Source organism: Artemia sp. Qi Xiang Cuo, chromosome 6, assembly GCF_049724085.1.
Source record: "Artemia sp. Qi Xiang Cuo chromosome 6, ASM4972408v1, whole genome shotgun sequence".
Classification (NCBI taxonomy): Eukaryota; Metazoa; Arthropoda; class Branchiopoda; order Anostraca; family Artemiidae; genus Artemia; species Artemia sp. Qi Xiang Cuo.
Genome location: NC_142799.1, coordinates 48,347,511 through 48,367,251, shown reverse-complemented (window position 1 = coordinate 48,367,251; position 19,741 = coordinate 48,347,511). Strand labels below are relative to the sequence as shown.

Below are 19,741 nucleotides of genomic sequence, written 5' to 3'. Positions count from 1 at the left end.
ATTCAACTTTTTTTTACATATCTAAATCATATCATAAAAATATAATGACACTTTTTATTTAAATTTTAAAATATATTCTTGTGCATACCCATACTCCTTTTGATGAGGACTGGTGGTTCTAATTCAATATTTTTTTCATGAAAACAAACTATTTTTTTTAACTATTTTTTTTTTTGACTTCTAAATTATTCAACTTTTTTTTACATCTCTAAATCATATCTCAAAAATATAATGACACTCTTGATTTAAATTTTTAAATATATTCTTGTGCATACCCATACTCCTAATGATGAGGACTGATGGTTCTAATTCAATACTTTTTTCTTAAAAAACAAACTATTTTTTTTTTACTTCGAAATTATTCACTTTTATTTATTTTTTTTGTACGTATCTTAAAATGACAAAATATGCTTACGGCTCTTACAATTGTACTCTATGCTTGTTCAGAGACACGATGCGGCTTTCCCACTGTTACTCTATGGCCGGTTATCGACACTACCTAGTTTATTGCATGTATTAAATCAGTATTTTGTACACAGTGGAACGATAAACACATAACTAATATATCTAAGAAGTGAAGATGAAGCATTTTAAGAAAGTGTGTTCACATGATAGTGTTATTGTGGCATTGAATGCTGACAAGGAGAAGTATTTAAACTATGAAATAAGTACAAGTGGTAGCACTATTGGAAACGTATGCGTGCATTGTCATGACAGTAAGGAACTGGATTTCTTTGGAGTACCAAAAAATTCAACTCTTATGATGGTGGATATGCAAGATTGAGATCTCCGGAGATGATTGCACTCAAAGAGAATGCCAACATAAAAATAATAGTTGATAAAGAGGGGCATCTTCTTGCTAGTGATTGTGGTAACATGTTACCCAGTGTTAAACCATATCGTCAGCTTTCGGGAAGGTCAAAAAAAGAAAGGCCTACTCTTCTACTAATATCATAAACCATATCTTGTCTACGTGCCGAAACTGTTACCTGTGTAAAAATAGTGTGATAATAGACAGTGAAATTGATAGAAAAATAAAAAGGTCATTGGCAGAAAACATCACTAAGGAATATAAAGATGAATCGATGAAAAACAAAGTACCAGCAAACGTTACTGCCATTGATCAAACGGTCAATGAACCAAATAATACCAAAGACGAAAAGCATATTGAGCCTGTTGATGACACACTATAAAAATTGTGTATGAGTCAAAATGGAATAATGATTATTCTACTGATTACGAACTAAGAGAAGACAATAGCTACAATATCAAGATAGAACATGGTGAACTATTTTATGGAACAGATTCAAAATGTCCAAAGTTGTTCATTGATATTAATAATGTATAATAATATTTATTTTTGTATTAATATTCTACATGGCATTATTTCATTAAAAATATATTATGCAGTACATTGTTATGTTTTCATTATTTTTAGAGTAAGCTAGCATATCAAACGTTTAGAATGTCTAATAAAACATCGGAGATGTAAGCAAAAAAATTTGCATACATCTATTGTCAGACACATGGGATAACATTGACAAAATCTTGGTATCAGAATGAATAAATTATTTATCAACATCCGTTGTTGGATATGTCATAATGAAAAAATTGTAAGTAAGTAAGTGACAAACTCTTTCTTGAATTCACCTCTTGGATACACAATACAGAAATTTAATCAAGGAAATTATGAAAAAAAATTGTAAGTAAGTAACAAATTCTTTCTTGAAGTCACCTCTTGGATACACAATGCAGAAATTTCATTTAAGAAATTATCAAAAAATTTTAAGTAAGTAGCAAATTCTTTCTTGAAATCGCCTCCTGGATAAATGAAAAAGACATTTCATTCAAGGAATTATGACAAAATTCTAAGTAAGTAGCAAACTCTTTATTGTTTTCACGTCTTAGATACACGATGCAGAAATTTCATTCAAGAAATTATGAAAAAATTCTCAGTAAGTAACAATCTCTTTCTTGAAGTCCCCTCTTGGATACACAATACGGAAATTTCATTCAAGAAAATATTAAAATATTTGTAAGTAAGTAACACACTCTTTCTTGAAGTCACCTCTTGGATACACAATACAGATACTTCATTCAAGAAATTATGAAAAAATCGCAAGTAAGTAACAAACTCTTTCTTGAATTCACCATTTGGATGCACAATACAAAAATTTCATTCAGGAAATTATGAAAAAAATGTAAGTAAGTAAGTAACAAACTCTATGCTTTTTCAGCATCAATTGTCGGATATGTTGAATAAAATAAGCAGAGTCGACATAGCTTTATTTCATTTTTTAAGGTTAATTTAGACGAGGTTACGTGCGCGCACGTAACCTCATCTAAATTAACCTTAAAAAATGAAATAAAGCTATGTCGACTTTGCTAATTTTATTCAACATATCTAACAATGGATGCTGAAAAAGCATAGAGTTTGTTACTTACTTACTTACATTTTTTTTTTCATAATTTCCTGAATTAAATTTCTATATTGTGCATCCAAATGGCGAATTCAAGAAAGAGTTTGTTACTTGCGACTTGTTCATAATTTCTTGAATGAAGTATCTGTATTGTGTATCCAAGAGGTGACTTCAAAAAAGAGTGTGTTACTTACTTTCAAATATTGTCATATTTTCTTGAATGAAACTTCCGTATTTTTTATCCAAGAGGGGACTTCAAGAAAGAGATTGTTACTTACTTACTTACAATTTTTTTATAATGACAAATCCAAAAACGGATGTTGATAAAGAATTTATTCATTCTGATACCAAGATTTTGTAAATGTTATCCCATGTGTCGGACAATAGATGTATGCAAATTCATTTTTTTACATCTCCGATGTTTTATTAGACATTCTAAACGCTTGATATGCTAGCTTACTCTAAAAATAATGAAAACATAACAATTTAATGCATAATATATTTTTAATGAAATAATGCCATGTAGAATATTAATACAAAAATATATAGTATTATACATTATTAATATCAATGAACAACTTTGGAAATTTTGAATCTGTTCCATAAAATAGTTCACCATGTTCTCTCTTGATATTGTAGCTATTGTCTTCTCTTAGTTCGTAATCAGTAGAATAATCATTATTCCATTTTGACTCATACACAATTTATATGGTGTGTCATCAACAGGCTCAATATGCTTTTCGTCTTTGGTATTATTTGGTTCATTGACCGTTTGATCAATGGCAGTAACGTTTGCTGGTACTTTGTTTTTCATCGATTCATCTTTATATTCCTTAGTAATATTTTCTGCCAATGACCTTTTTATTTTTCTAGCAGTTTCACTGTCTATTATCACACTATTTTTACACAGGTAACAGTTTCGGCACGTAGACAAGATATGGTTTATGATATTAGTAGAAGAGTAGGCCTTTCTTTTTTTGACCTTCCGTTGAATGCTAATACCTGAAAGCTGACGATATGGTTTAACACTGGGTAACATGTTACCATAAGCACTAGCAAGAAGATGCCCCTCTTTATCAACGATTATTTTTATGTTGGCATTCTCTTTGAGTGCAATCATCTCCGGAAATCTCTATTTTGCGTATCTACCATCATAAGAGTTGAATTTTTTGGTAATCCAAAGAAATTTAATTCCTTACTGGCATGACAATGCACGCATACGTTTCCGATAGTGCTGCCACTTGTTTCATAGGTCAAATACTTCTCCTTGTCAGCATTCAATGCTACAATAACACTATCATGTGAAAACATTTTCTTAAAATGTTTCATCTTCACTTTTTAGAGATATTAGTTATGTGTTTATCGTTCCACTGTGTAAAAAATACTGATTTAATGCATGCAATAAACTAGGTAGTGTCGATAACCGGCCATAGAGTAACAGTGGGAAAGTCGCATCGTGTCTCTGAAAAAGCATAGAGTACAATTGTTAGAGCCGTAAGCATATTTTGTCATTTTAAGATACGTACAAAAAAAAAATAAAAAAAAGTGAATAATCTCGAAGTCAAAAAAAAATAGTTTGTTTTTTATGAAAAAAATATTGAATCAGGACCATCAGTCCTCATCATTAGGAGTATGGGTATGCACAAGAATATATTTAAAAATCTAAATCAAGAGTGTCATTCTATTTTTCTGATATGTTTTAGAGATGTAAAAAAAAAGTTGAATAATTTCGAAGTCCAAAAAAAAATTGTTACAAAAATAGTTTGTTTTCATGAAAAAAATATTGAATTAGAACCACCAGTCCTCATCAAAAGGAGTGTGGGTATGCACAAGAATATATTTTAAAATTTAAATCAAAAGTGTCATTATATTTTTCTGATATGATTTAGAGATGTAAAAAAAAGTTGAATAATTTAGAAGTCCAAAAAAAATTTAGTTAAAAAAAAAATAGTTTGCTTTCATGAAAAAAATATTGAATTAGAGCCATCAGTCCTCATCATATTTTAAAATTTAAATCAAAAGTGCCATTCTATTTTTCTGATATGATTTAGAGATGTAAAAAAAAGTTGAATAATTTCGGAGTCCAAAAAAAAATTTATTAAAAAAACAGTTTGTTTTCATGAAAAAAATATTGAATTAGAACCATCAGTCCTCATCAATAGGAGTATGGGTATAAATCAAAAGTGTCATTCTATCTTTCTGATATGATTTAGAGACGTAAAAAAAGAAAGTTGAATAATTTCAAAGTAAAAAATAATAATTTGCTTTCATGAAAAAAATATTGAATTAGAACCATCAGTTCTCATCAATAGGAGTATGGGTATGCATAAGAATATATTTTAAAATTTAAATCAAAAGTACCATTCTATTTTTCTGATATGATTTAGAGATGTAATAAAAAGTTGAATAATTTTGAAGTCCAAAAAAAATTTAGTTAAAAAAAATAGTTTGCTTTCATGAAAAAAAAATATTGAATTAGAACCATCAGTCATCATCAATAGTAGTATGGGTATGCACAAGAATATATTTAAAAATTTAAAACAAGAGTGTCATTCTATTTTTCTGATATGATTTAGAGATGAAAAAAAAAAGTTGAATAATATCGAAGTCCAAAAAAAAATTGTTGAAAAAATGGTTTGTTTTAATGAAAAAAATATTGAATTAGAACCATCAGTCCTCATCAATAGGAGTATGGGTATGCACAAGGCTATATTTTAAAATTTAAATCAAAAGTGTCATTCTATTTTTCTGATATGATTTAGAGATGTAAAAAAAAGAAAGTTGAATAATTTCGAAGTAAAAAAAAAGTTTACTTTCATGAAAAAAATATTGAATTAGAACCATCAGTTCTCATCAATAGGAGTATGGGTATGCACAAGAATATATTTTAAAATTTAAATCAAAAGTACCATTCTATTTTTCTGATATGATTTACAGATGTAAAAAAAAGTTGAATAATTTCGAAGTCAAAAAAAAATTTAGTTAAAAAAAATAGTTTGCTTTCATGAAAAAAATATTGAATTAGAACCATCAGTCATCATCAATAGGAGTATGGGTATGCACAAAAATATATTAAAAAATTTAAAACAAGAGTGTCATTCTATTTTTCTGATATGATTTAGAGATTTAAAAAAAAAAAGTTGAATAATTTAGAAGTCCAAAAAAAAAATTGTTAAAATAATAGTTTGTTTTCATGAAAAAAATATTGAATTAGAACCATCAGTCCTCATCAATAGGAGTATGGGTATGCACAAGAATATGTTTTAAAATTTAAATCAACAGTGTCTATCTATTTTTCAGATATGATTTAGAGATTTAAAAAAAAGTTTAATAATTTCGAAGTCAAAAAAAAATTTAGTTAAAAAAAATAGTTTGCTTTAAAGAAAAAAAATATTGAATTAGAACCATCAGTCATCATCAATAGGAGTATGGGTATGCACAAGAATATATTTTAAAATTTAAATCAAAAGGGTCATTCTATTTTTCTGATATGATCTGGAGATGTAAAAAAAAGTTGAATAATTTCGAAGTCCAAAAAAAATTTTGTTCAAAAAAATAGTTTGTTTTCATGAAAAAAATATTGAATGAGAACCATCAGTCCTCATCAATAGGAGTATGAGTATGCACAAGAATATATTTTAAAATTTAAATCAAAAGGGTCATTCTTTTTTATGATATGATTTAGAGATGTAAAAAAATAAAGTTGAATAATTTTGAAGTAAAAAAAATAGTTTGCTTTCATGAAAAAAATATTGAATTAGAACCATCAGTTCTCATCAATAGGAGTATGGGTATGCACAAGAATTTATTTTAAAATTTAAATCAAAAGTACCATTCTATTTTTCTGATATGATTTAGAGATGTAAAAAAAAGTTGAATAATTTTGAAGTCCAAAAAAAATTTATTTAAAAAAAATAGTTTGCTTTCATGAAAAAAAAAATATTGAATTAGAACCATCAGTCATCATCAATAGTAGTATGGGTATGCACAAGAATATATTTAAAAATTTAAAACAAGAGTGTCATTCTATTTTTCTGATATGATTTAGAGATGAAAAAAAAAAGTTGAATAATATCAAAGTCCAAAAAAAATTGTTGAAAAAATGGTTTGTTATAATGAAAAAAATATTGAATTAGAACCATCAGTCCTCATCAATAGGAGTATGGGTATGCACAAGGCTATATTTTAAAATTTAAATCAAAAGTGTCATTCTATTTTTCTGATATGATTTAGAGATGTAAAAAAAAGAAAGTTGAATAATTTCGAAGTAAAAAAAAAGTTTGCTTTCATGAAAAAAATATTGAATTAGAACCATCAGTTCTCATCAATAGGAGTATGGGTATGCACAAGAATATATTTTAAAATTTAAATCAAAAGTACCATTATATTTTTCTTATATGATTTATAGATGTAAAAAAAATTTGAATAATTTCGAAGTAAAAAAAAAATTTAGTTAAAAAAAATAGTTTGCTTTCATGAAAAAAATATTGAATTAGAACCATCAGTCATCATCAATAGGAGTATGGGTATGCACAAAAATATATTAAAAAATTTAAATCAAGAGTGTCATTCTATTTTTCTGATATGATTTAGAGATTTAAAAAAAAAAGTTGAATAATTTCGAAGTCCAAAAAAAAAAATTGTTAAAATAATAGTTTGTTTTCATGAAAAAAAAATATTGAATTCGAACCATCAGTCCTCATCAATAGGAGTATCGGTATGCACAAGAATATATTTTAAAATTCAAATCAAAAGTGTCGTTATATTTTTCTGATATGAATTAGAGATGTAAAAAAAAGTTTAATAATTTAGAAGTCCAAAAAAAAATTTATTTAAAAAAAATAGTTTGCTTTCAAGAAAAAAAATATTGAATTAGAACCATCAGTCCTCATCATTAGGAGTAAGGGTATGCACAATAATATATTTAAACATTTATATCAAAAGTGTCATTATATTTTTCTTATATGATATAGAGATTTAAAAAAAAGTTGAATAATTTCGAAGTCTAAAAAAAAAATTTGTTAAAAAAAAAGTTTGTTTTCATGAAAAAAATATTGAATTAGAACCATCAGTCATCATCAACAGGAGTATGGGTATGCACAAGAATATATTTTAAAATTTAAATCAAAAGTGTCATTCTTTTTTCTGATATGATTTAGAGATGTAAAAAAATAAAGTTGAATAATTTTGAAGTAAAAAAAATAGTTTGCTTTCATGAAAAAAATATTGAATTAGAACCATAAGTTCTCATCAATAGGAGTATGGGTATGCACAAGAATATATTTTAAAATTTAAATCAAAAGTACCATTCTATTTTTCTGATATGATTTAGAGATGTAAAAAAAAGTTGAATAATTTTGAAGTCCAAAAAAAATTTAGTTAAAAAAAATAATATGCTTTCATGAAAAAAATATTGAAATAGAACAATCAGTTATCATCAATAGGATAATGGGTGTGCACAAGAATATGTTTTAAAATTTAAATCAAAAGGGTCATGAAAAAAATATTGAATTATAACCATCAGTCATCATCGATAGGAGTATGGTTATGCACAAGAATATATTTTAAAATTTAAATCAAAAGTGTAATTCTATTTTTCTGATATGATTTGGAGATGTAAAAAAAGTTGAATAATCCCGAAGTCCAAAAAAAAATTTAGTTAAAAAAATAGTTTGTTTTTTTGTGAAAAATAAAATATTGAATTAGAACCATCAGTCTTCATCAATAGGAGTATGGGTATGCACAAGAATATATTTTAAAATTTAAATCAAAAGTGTCATTCTATTTTTCTGATATGATTTAGAGATGTAAAAAAAAAGTTGAATAATTTCGAAGTCCAAAAAAATTTAGTTAAAAAAAAGTGCTTTCATGAAAAAAATATTGAATTAGAAGCATCAGTCCTCATCAATAGGAGTATGGGTATGCACAAGAATATATTTTCAAATTTAAATCAAAAGTATCATTTTATTTTTCTGATTTGATTTAGAGATTAAAAATTCGAAGTCCAAAAAAATTTAGTTAAAAAAAATAGTTTGCTTTCATAAAAAAAAATTTGAATTAGAACCATCAGTCGTCATCAATAGGAGTATAGGTAAGCAGAGGAATGTATTTAAAAATTTAAATCAAAGGGGCCATTCTATTTTTCTGATATGATATAGAGATGTAAAAAAAAAGTTGAATAATTTCGAAGTCATAAAAAAATTTTTTTTAAAAATAGTTTGTTTTTTATGAAAAAAATATTGAATTAGAACCATCAGTCCTCATCATTAGGAGTATGGGTATGCACAAGGCTATAATTTAAAATTTAAATCAAATGTGTCATTCTATTTTTCTGATATGATTTAGAGATGTAAAAAAAAGAAAGTTGAATAATTTCAAAGTAAAAAAAAAAAGTTTGCTTTCATGAAAAAAATATTGAACTAGAACCATCAGTTCTCATCAATAGGAGTATGGGTATGCAAAAGAATATATTTTAAAATTTAAATCAAATGTACCATTCTATTTTTATAATATGATTTAGAGATGTAAAAAAAAAGTTGAATAATTTCGAAGTCCAAAAAAATTTTAGTTAAAAAAATAGTTTGTTTTCATGAAAAAATATTTAATTAGAACCATCAGTCCTCATCAATAGGAATATGGGTATGCACAAGAATATAATTTAAAATTTAAATCAAGAGTGTCATTCTATTTTTCTGATATGATTTAGATATGAAAAAAAAAAGTTGAATAATTTAGAATTAAAAAAAAAATTTTTAAAAAAATAGTTTGTTTTCATGATAAAAATATTGAATTAGAACCATCAGTCCTCATCAATAGGAGTATGGGTATGCACAAGAATATATTTTAAAATTTAAATCAAAAGTGTCATTATATTTTTCTGATATGATTTAGAGATGTAAAAAAAGTTGAATAATTTCGAAGTCCACAAAAAAATTAGTTAAAAAAAATTGTTTGCTCTCATGAAAAAAATATTGAATTAGAACCATCAATCCTCATCAATAGGAGTATGGGTATGCAAAAGAATATATTTTAAAATTTAAATCAAAAGTGTCATTCTTTTTTCTGATATGATTTAGAGATGTAAAAAAAGAAAGTTGAATAATTTCGAAGTAAAAAAAAATAGTTTGCTTTCATGAAAAAATATTAAATTAGAACCATCAGTTCTCATCAATTGGAGTATGGGTATGCACAAGAATATATTTTAAAATTTAAATCAAAAGTACCATTCTATTTTTCTGATATGATTTAGAGATGTAAAAAAAAGTTGAATAATTTTGAAGTCCAAAAAAAATGTAGTTAAAAAAATAGTTTGCTTTCATGAAAAAAATATTGAATTAGAACCATCAGTCATCATCAATAGGAGTATGGGTATGCACAAGAATATATTTTAAAATTTAAATCATAAGGATCATGAAAAAAATATTGAATTAAAACCATCAGTCATCATCAATAGGAGTATGGGTATGCACAAGAATATATTTTAAAATTTAAATCAAAAGGGTCATTCTATTTTTCTGATATGATTTGGAGATGTATAAAAAGTTGAATAATCTCGAAGTCAAAAAAAAATTTAGTTTGAAAAATAGTTTGTTTCTTATGAAAAATAAAATATTGAATTAGAACTATCAGTCCTCATCATTAAGGAATATGGGTATACACAGAAATACATTTAAAAATTTCAATCAAAAGGGTCATTCTGTCTTTCTAGTATGATTTAGAGATGTAAAAAAAGTTGAATAATTTCGAAGTCCAAAAAATTTAGCTAAAAAAAATAGTTTTTGTTAATGAAAAAAATTTTGAATTAGAACCATAAGTCCCCATCAATAGGAGTATGGGTATGCACAAGAATACTTTTTCAAATTTAAATCAAAAGTGTCATTCTATTTTTCTGATATGATTTAGAGATGTAAAAAAGTTTAATAATTTCAAAGTCCAAAAAAAAATTTAGTTAAAAAAAAAATGGTTTGTTTTAATGAAACAAACATTGAATTAGAACCATCAGTTCTCATCAATAGAAGTATGTGTAGGTACATTAATATATTTTAAAATGTAAATCAAAAGGTCCATTCTATTTTTCTGATATAATATAGAGATGTAAAAAAGTTTGAAAAAATATATCATGTCAAAAAAAATTAATAAAAAAGTTATAAAAAAAAGTAAAAAAAAATGGGGGGAGGGGGCCAAAAAAGTTGGAGGGGAGGGGGCATCCTTCGAGTTTGGGGATAGGGGACCTATGGAAGGTTGATGTATCTGCTGGTTAGGGTCATTGGTGCTTATGATCCTTGATGGTTCGTACTCACATGCACCTTACTACTTGATTTGCAAGGATTTCTATGGTTTGTTCTGAATTTCTTTATTAAAATTATTTTCTTGCCATCTTCATAGATTTATGTTGCTCCAAATTTATAAAAAATTGCCTGAGTTAACAAGCCCTCTTTAGACTCTATTTTAATGCAACATGATTTAACACCAATTAAGCCATTGAATACCTTTTACCAATGTCCCTTGTAGGCGTCAAATCTAATAAGTATCTGAGCATATTCTTTGTATTGTTGATGCAAGCATCCCATTCCTCATTCTTTAATTACCCGTGAGGCATTCTTAACCAACGTAATACCTTTTCGCAAATACCTTTTCGCAAATAGAGTTATTTTTACGTCACAATTTTCAACTTAAAACCATTCTAACTATAACATACCATTCCTCATTCTTTAATTACCCGTCACGCTTTCTTAACCATCGGATGTTTACTTTGGGTATTGAACTTAGAAGCAATTACCCTTTTCAAAAACATTAGTTGTTCTATTAATGAACCCGTGAAACGAAACCAGTCTGATCGCATCACACAATCTCGCTCCTATTTCCAAAACGTGAGTGTTGCCTTAGAAACCCGTCTGGTAACTCATGTATCGTTCATTGTAATAGCTGACTGTCCTTGATAACTTAATGTAACGGTTAGACTACTTTTTTGTGAAATTAAATGTATATTTTCTTGTCCCTTTTCAATCTATTACACTTTTGAACATATTCTTGTGGGGTTGAATGTAGGGTCTGGATCAGCACACATTCTTGTAGGGTAGAATGTAGGGTTCGGATCAGCACATATTCTTGTAGGGTTGAATGTACAGTTAGAATCAGCACATATTCTTGTAGGGTTGAATGTACAGTTAGAATCAGCACATATTCTTGTAGGGTTGAATGTACAGTTAGAATCAACACATATTCTTGTAGGGTTGAATGTAGAGTTAGAATCAGCACATATTCTTGTAAGGTTGAATGTACAGTTAGGATCAGCACATATTCTTGTAGGGTTGAATGTACAGTTAGAATCAGCACATATTCTTGTAGGGTTGAATGTACATTTATAATCAGCACATATTCTTGTAGGGTTGAATGTACAGTTAGAATCAACACATATTCTTGTAGGGTTGAATGTAGAGTTAAAATCAGCACATATTCTTGTATGGTTGAATGTACAGTTAGAATCAGCACATATTCTTGTAGGGTTGAATGTACAGTTAGAATCAGCACATATTCTTGTAGGGTTGAATGTAGACTCAGAATCAGCACATATTCTTGTAGGGTTGAATGTAGACTCTGGATCAGCACATATTCTTGTAGGGTTGAATGTAGACTCTGAATCAGCACATATTCTTCTAGGGTTGAATGTAGACTCTGAATCAGCACATATTCTTGTAGGGCTGAATGTAGACTCTGAATCAGCACATATTCTTGTAGGGTTGAATGTAGACTCTGAGTCAGCACATATTCTTGTAGAGTTGAATGTAGACTCTGAATCAGCACTATCATTACTACTTAGCTCCTCAAATCACAAAATTTATTTTGCAGTTTCGTACATGACCTGCTTGGCGTGGCTATTATTGGTTTTTAATACGCATTTAAAACTAAAAATGTTTGTTTTCACCTCTATCAGGAAGTGACTTGTAAGCAAAAATAGTGTACCACACCTGTTTTGGGAAAATATATATATTTTTTTTTTTTACATTTTTGTAAATCGGAAGAGAGTGTTTTCGGGAAGTTTAAATCAGCACTTAGCTTGTATATATAGCACATTTTTAAAAACAAAAATACTTACTGGGAGCAAAAAAATACTTACTGGGAGCAAAAAAATAAAAAAAAAACACAAAGAAAAAACCTAGTTTTAAGCAGAAACAGTGAATTCTGAAAGCATCTTTAAGGAGAATTGTATCACTTTTCTGGAATTAAAATTTTTCCTGTGACTTACCATTTAAAATTTTTTGGGGGGATTAAAAGACTGTACGGTTTAATCTATTGCGAAGAGTAAAATTAAAATTTGACTCCTGCAGGCTGCTTCAACAGTTCACATCGCCATGCAATGTATTTCATGTTCACGGTTTTTATCTATATTCCAATAGTTTTTGAAAATCTTTGGATGATGAACTTATTCATTTGTGACTAACTTAGCTATAGAAATTCCTTCCTATAGCGCAATATTGTCTCCCCTTCAATATTAAGCCTAGTGGCAATACACGGATATATGTCGTAAATTTATTTCATCAACTTCCAGTATTTTTATGAAAAAGCATATCATCCAAAAGTTACGCCATGAGCCAGATATCAAAGTCAAAGAGTCGTACACCGCCGCCCACGAGCCACAGTTACTGTTCTTTGCATATATCCCAAAGAAAAAAAGCGCAACAAATAGGCACATACCTTTAAGTTGCTGATCAACTGTCGGGTAAGTGCTGACGTTTGAGCAGTTAGATTCAATGGTAGGTTCAATTGCTTTCGAAAAATCGTCAAGAAGATTTCTATTATATAAATCCATTCTGCTTGCGATAGTGCACGAGAGTTGTTACAGAAATGGCTAAAAACTGCTTTATAAAGCCTGTTTATTAGTAGCTTAAGAGATAAGCCATGGATTTTTGAATTGCGGAAAAGTTACTAAATAGATAATTTATTTATTTGATAAAGGCAAAGCAATAAAAATGACTTGCAAGCAGCAATAAAACGAACAAACATTTTTAATTATGATGGGTTATTGCCTTCAAGTAAAGGAATTTCCTATTAAAAGCTAGTAAAGGGATGCAGGTGCTAGAAACTGGCATTACTCTATTGGGACATCATTTATCAGAGGCAACGCTGTAGCGTTGCCTATAGTAAAGGCCATACGACTCCAATGTTTTATTTTTTTTTTTTCCCCAGAGGCACTTCATATGGAAAGGGTCGCCGTAGAAACTTCAAAGGGGGCTCATGCGATTGGAAATCGAGAGTTCTAGTTCCCTTTTTAATAGTCGAAAATGATTGGAGGGCAAATAGCCCCCCCCCCCTCACGCCCATCATTTCCCCAAAAAGATTCGATCAAAATTTAGAGAAAGCCATTTTGTTGTGCGTAGCTGAGTTCAAGATAGAAATTAGGCTTTTGAGGAGGACACTCTCCCAAAGCCCTCGGGACAAGGTTTGTAAGTTATGCCCAGGGGGCTTACGAGGTCTTTATAGAAAGCGCTGTCGTAGAAGCTTCAAAAAAGGCTCATTCGATTGGAAATTGAGAGTTCTAGTGCCCTTTTTAATAGTCGAAAATGATTGGAGGGCAACTAGCCCCCCCCCCCAAGCCCATTATTCCCCCAAACACATCCAATAAAAATTTTGAGATAGCCATTTTGTTCAGCGGAGTTGATTTCCAGATAGAAAATTATTTTTGAGGAGGAAACTCCCCCATAATCCTCAGGGCAAGAGTTTTAAGCTATGCCGTGGGGGCTTATAAGGTTTTTATAGAAGGTGTTGTCGTAGAAACTTCAAAACAGGCTCATTCGATTGGAAATTCAAAGGGCTAGTGCCCTTTTTAATAGTCGAAAGTGATTGGAGGGCAACTAGCCCCCCCCCCCACTTCCCTCCTTCCCCCAAACACATCAAATCAAAATTTAGAGATAGCTATTTTGTTCAGCGTAGTTGCTTTCTAGATAGAAAATATATTTTTGAGGAGGACACTCCCCCAAAAGCCTTAGGGCAATGATTTTAAGTTATGCCCTATGGGCATATAAGGTTTTTATAGAAGGTGTTGTCGTAGAAACTTCAAAAAAGGATCATTCGATTGGAAATTCAAAGGGATAGTGTCCTTTTTAATAGTCGAAAGTGAGTGGATGGGAACTATCCCCCCCAGCTCATGATTCCCCCAAACACATCCAATCAAAATTTTGAGATAGCCATTTTGTTCAGCGTAGTTGATTTCCAGATATAAAATATGTTTTAGAGGAGGACAATCCCCCACAACTCTCAGGGCAAGGGTTTTAAGCTATGCCCAGGGGGCATATAAGGTTTGAATAGAAGGTGTTGTCGTAGAAACTTCAAAAAGGGCTCATTCGATTAGAAATTCAAAGGGCTTGTGCCCTTTTTAATAGTCAAAAGTGATTGGAGGGTACCTAGCCCCCCCCCCCCCACTTCCCTCCTTCCCCCAAACACATCCAATCAAAAATTAGAGATAGCTATTTTGTTCAGCGTAGTTGTTTTCCAGATGGAAAATATATTTTTGAGGAGGACACTCCCCCAAAAGCCTCAGGGCACGGATTTTAAGTTATGCCCTATGGGCATATAAGGTTTTTATAGAAGGCTTTGTCGTAGAAACTTCAAAAAATGCTCATTTGATTGGAAATTCAAAGGGCTAGTGTCCTTCTTAATAGTCGAAAGTGATTGGAGGGCAACTAACCCCCCCCCCCACGCCCATCATTCCCCCAAACACATCCAATCAAAATTTTGAGATAGCCATTTTGTTCCGCGTAGTTGATTCATGTAGAAAATAGGTTTTTGAGGAGGACACTCCCCAACAACCCTCAGGGCAAGAGTTTTAAGCTATGTCCTGGGGTCATATAAGGTTTTTATAGAAGGCGTTGTCGTAGAAACTTCAAAACAGGCTCATTCGATTGGAAATTCGAAGGGCTAATTCCCTTTTTAATAGTCGAAAGTGATTGGAGGGCAACTAGCCCCCCCCCCACGCCCATCATTCCCCCAAACACATCCAATCAAAATTTTTAAATATCCATTTTGTTCAGCGTGGTTGATTTCCAGAGATAAAATATGTTTTTGAGGAGGACACTCACCCACAACCCTCAGGGCAAGGATTTTAAGATATTCCCTGGGGGCATATAAGGTTTTTATAAAAGGCGGTGTCGTAAAAACTTCAAAACAGGCTCATTTGATTAGAAATTCAAAGGGCTAGTGCCCTTTTTAATAGTCAAAAGTGATTGGAGGGCAACTAGCCCCCCCCCCCACTTCCATGCTTCCCCGAAACACAACCAATCAAAATTTTGAGATAGCCATTTTGTTCAGCGTAGTTGATTTCCTCATAGAAAATATGTTTTTGAGGAGGACACTCCCCACAAGCCTTAGGGCAAGGGTTTTAAGTTATGCCCTAGGGGCATATAAGGTTTTTATAGAAGGCGTTGTTTTAGAGACTTCAAAAAAGGCTCATTTGATTGGAAATTCAAAGGGCTAGTGCCCTTTTTAATAGTCGAAAGTGATTAGAGGGCAACTAACCCTCCCCCCCACCCCCAGCATTCCCCCAAAAACATCCAATCAAAATTTTGAGATATCCATTTTGTTATGCGTAGTTGATTAATATAGAAAATACGTTTTTGAGGAGGACACTCCCCCAAAACCCTCAAGGCAAGGGTTTTAAGTTATCCCTGGGGACATATAAGGTTGTTATAGAAGGTGGTGTCGTAGAAACTTCAAAAAAGGCTCATTCGATTGGAAATTCAAAGAGTTCATTTGCAAGGGGGTTCAGTTGCATGGTGGTTCAAAAATGGTCTCAAGTGGCTAGGTCACGTAATGAGACGCCCAGAAGAGACCCTGACACGTCAGGTACTACTAGCAGCTCCCGATTTCTTATGGAAGAAAAGCCAGGTGGCCAGATAAAACCTTGGCATAACGTCGTTAGAAAGGATGTCAAACCGCTTGGGGGAGGCAGCAGCTTCTTGATGCCAAGTTAGGCTGAATAGCCTGTGTCTCGTCTTAAGTAAGCAAGTAAATAAGTCGCAGAGATCCATAGACATTTTCAGTTTGATCAAAAACCTCATAAGACAGCGTTTACTGTCATTTTTGTCAAAAAAGTACGCAAGTGACAAAGGTTGAAACAGAAATCCGTAAGAACATACTAAAGTCAGCCTTTGATAAACTGTGTCAAAGTGTTGGCAATCGATGCTTTTGTGATCAGTCATGTGCCCAGGATTGTTCTTTTTTTGGGGGGGGGATAATAGAAACAAATCTCGGGAAACGTGGGCAAAAATAAAACACGGCATTTGTTTGATAATTTCAATAAGAAGTGCCCAGAAATTAAAAAAAAATCAATATTTGTGTGGGGGTGGGGCAGGGGCAAGAGCCCCATACCGATACTGTCTACTTCGCTGTTTGTAATGTTGTAATCAATTCTAAAAAGTCCGCTCGAATTATTGCTGATTCGAATTTCACGTTGTTCACATTCAAAGGTACTCAAATGGTCCTTTACAGAGAAAGAAAAGAAATGAAAATATAGCTTCAGTGACCTCAATCCTGGAAATCTCTTAAACAAAAATTTTTGTTTTAATTGCTCTTCAGTCTTTTTTGAATAGCTTTGTTTACTATTTAATCAGTTTGTAGAGTCGAAGGAAATTTTTATTTCTAGTTGGACTTGCCCGGACTCATCATTAAGAATTGTGTTATTTTTTATTTTTTTTAGTTTTAAGCATTTGTCAAAAGGATAACAGGAAATTACACTACCTAATGCCTTTTATAATCCTTATCTTAATAAACGTTCCAGGAAAACTCTCCTTTCTTAATCCTTTAACTATATCTTTATCCCTACATAAATACCATAAAAGCTGCTTTGACGCATTTCAAGAGTCAATTGTTCTTGTAGCGTCTCAAACGCGATTAAAAAACAAACAAATATTTTTTAAAACTGAAAGTAAGGAGCAACACTAAAACTGAAAACGAACATAAATTATTGTGTATATGATGGGGGCAGCCCCTTCCTCAACCCTTGCTCGTAACGCTAAAGTCTTAAGTTTTTTTTTGTTTTTGTACTTCTCATTCAAATTCAACAGCCCTTGCATTTCATGAGTCGTTCTTATAGAATTGGGGCAAAATGTCAAACCTTAGCGTGAAGAGCAAAGGTTGAGGAGGGGCAACCTCCCTCATCTGCGGGCTAATTTCAGCTCGTTTTAAGTTTTAATATTGCTCCTTACTTTCAGTTGAAAAATATTTTTTTTATTTGATTTCTGTCGTTTTTCAAATCACGCCAACCAACCCTCCGTGTAAACTTTCCCCTGGAAAATTATCCCCAGAGACGTTCTTTTTCACTAAAAATTTCCCCGTGGAAAATTCCTCATACAGAAAACACCTCCCGAAAAATGTCCATATATTTCCCAATAACAAACGTCATGTGTAAACAATGGGTAAATTATATAGCTTACAGCCCTTTTCCAAGCGGCTGTGGGGGTCATTTCATCACTAAAGGTATATTTGTTGGGCCTTTCAACTATGCTGAACCCAATGGCTAACTCAAATTTTGATCGGATGTCTTTTGAGGAAAAGGGGCGATAGATGGAAGCTAGCTAACCTGCCATATTTTGGTCCGTTTGAATGAGCCCTCCCCCAATCTTTTCTGATAATTGGTTTGATATAATTGCCCCTGGGAGAAAAATGAATAAAATGAAATGAATACGCATCCGTGATCTTTCTTCGGCCCAAATATAAAATCCCTCGTTTTTATAGATAGGATATAGAAACCTCAACAATAGGGTTTTTTGATATGCTGGACCTGACGGCATAATTTTCATTGTGATCGCACGAGTCTTTGAGGTGTTTCCATCAGTAGTATGGGGATAGGCACTTGAAAGGGTCAGTACCCCCGCATTTTAAAGGGTCATGTATCCCTGTTTGAAGCCCATCCTTGGATTCCACGGGAGCCCTGTTTTAAAGGGTCAGCAGGTGTTTGTTACATCATAGGAGTGTTTACATTTGGGAAGATACACCCCTTAATTTTAAAGGGTCAGAATTCCCACAACACCCAGGATTCCTATGACAAGCCCCAGTTTCCTGTGACCCATCCCCCTGGATTCTGCAGCATGCCCTGGGAGACATGCCACCCTGTATTCTGCAACACCCAGGATTCCCTTGACGCCATGGAAGACACGCTCCTGGATTCCGATGGGATCTCTGGATTCCCAGACACCCTTGTTTCCATGGGAGCCAGCAGGTGTTACATCAGTGTTTACATTAGGAAGACACACCCTCCCATTTTAAAGGTACCCCATGTTTTAAATTACCAGCTGTTAGTTAACTCATAGGGGAAACTAAGAACCACAGATGTTAAGGAATGTTTACATTCGATTGCTATGTAATAGGAGTTGATGCAATCGTGTGTGGCTTGATAGATTACTTAGGGTGACACAAACGTCTGTAACTTAGTGGATTTATCGGAAATAACTTAATGACGGCGCACACATGGCTGTTACCTAATGACAGCGCACACCCTACCGGTTGTTAAGCACACATTTAAATAGTGTTTTCTCTTCAAATTTCACATAAACTCACTAAAGGTAAATTTTTAGGTCCTATTGAGAGTTTTAAAGAAACTACCGCGTTTCTTTGCGGCCAAGACGATGCCCCTTCCCCGGGATGACAAGTGCACATTTGAATAAAATTCTCTCTTCAAATTTTACGTAGTCTCGTTAGAGCTAAATTTAACCCCTCGTTTTAGTACACTTCTGTAAAACCATATTGATTAAAAGGCTGCATTTTATTAATTTCGAACAAGTTATTTTTATTGCTCCTTAATCTTTTTTTTATATTTTCATACGCTCCTGTAACACCATCTTGGTAAAAAAAAAATTACTGATATTATTTTGAACATCTTCATTTGGTTGCTCATTAAACTTGTTTTTTATATTTTCGTATGCTCCTGTAACACCACATTGATTGAAAGCTTTATTTTATTCATATTAAACAGTTTTATGCTCATTAACATTCCTTTTACATTTTAAACGCTCCTGTAACACCATATTGATAGAAAGCTTTATCTTATTAATTTTGAGACAGGTTCCTTTTTTGCTCATTAACCTTCTTTTTACAATTTCGCATACAACTTTAACACCTTATCTAGCGCACGGCTTAATTTTATTAATTTCAAATCAGTTCTTTTTATTTCTCATTAACCTTGGTTTTATATTTTCGTACACCCCTTAAACTTCATATTCATCAAAAAGTTTTATCTTATTAATTTCGAACAATTTGTATTGCTCATTAACCTTGTTTATACATTTTCGTATGCTCCTGCAACATCATATTGATAAAAAAAAGTTTTT

At 31.4% G+C, this 19,741-nt stretch overlaps 1 protein-coding gene across 1 annotated transcript in view; it reads right to left on the bottom strand.

The window, feature by feature from the left end:
• LOC148951310 (organic solute transporter subunit alpha) overlaps positions 1-13,246 on the bottom strand; it is a 72,067-nt gene extending 58,821 nt beyond the window's left edge. The window contains exon 1 of the mRNA XM_089090230.1: positions 13,116-13,246. Coding sequence (XP_088946356.1) covers positions 13,116-13,230 — 115 coding nt within the window. The 5' untranslated portion in view covers positions 13,231-13,246. The remainder of the gene's footprint in view (positions 1-13,115) is intronic.
• Positions 13,247-19,741: the final 6,495 nt, after the last annotated feature.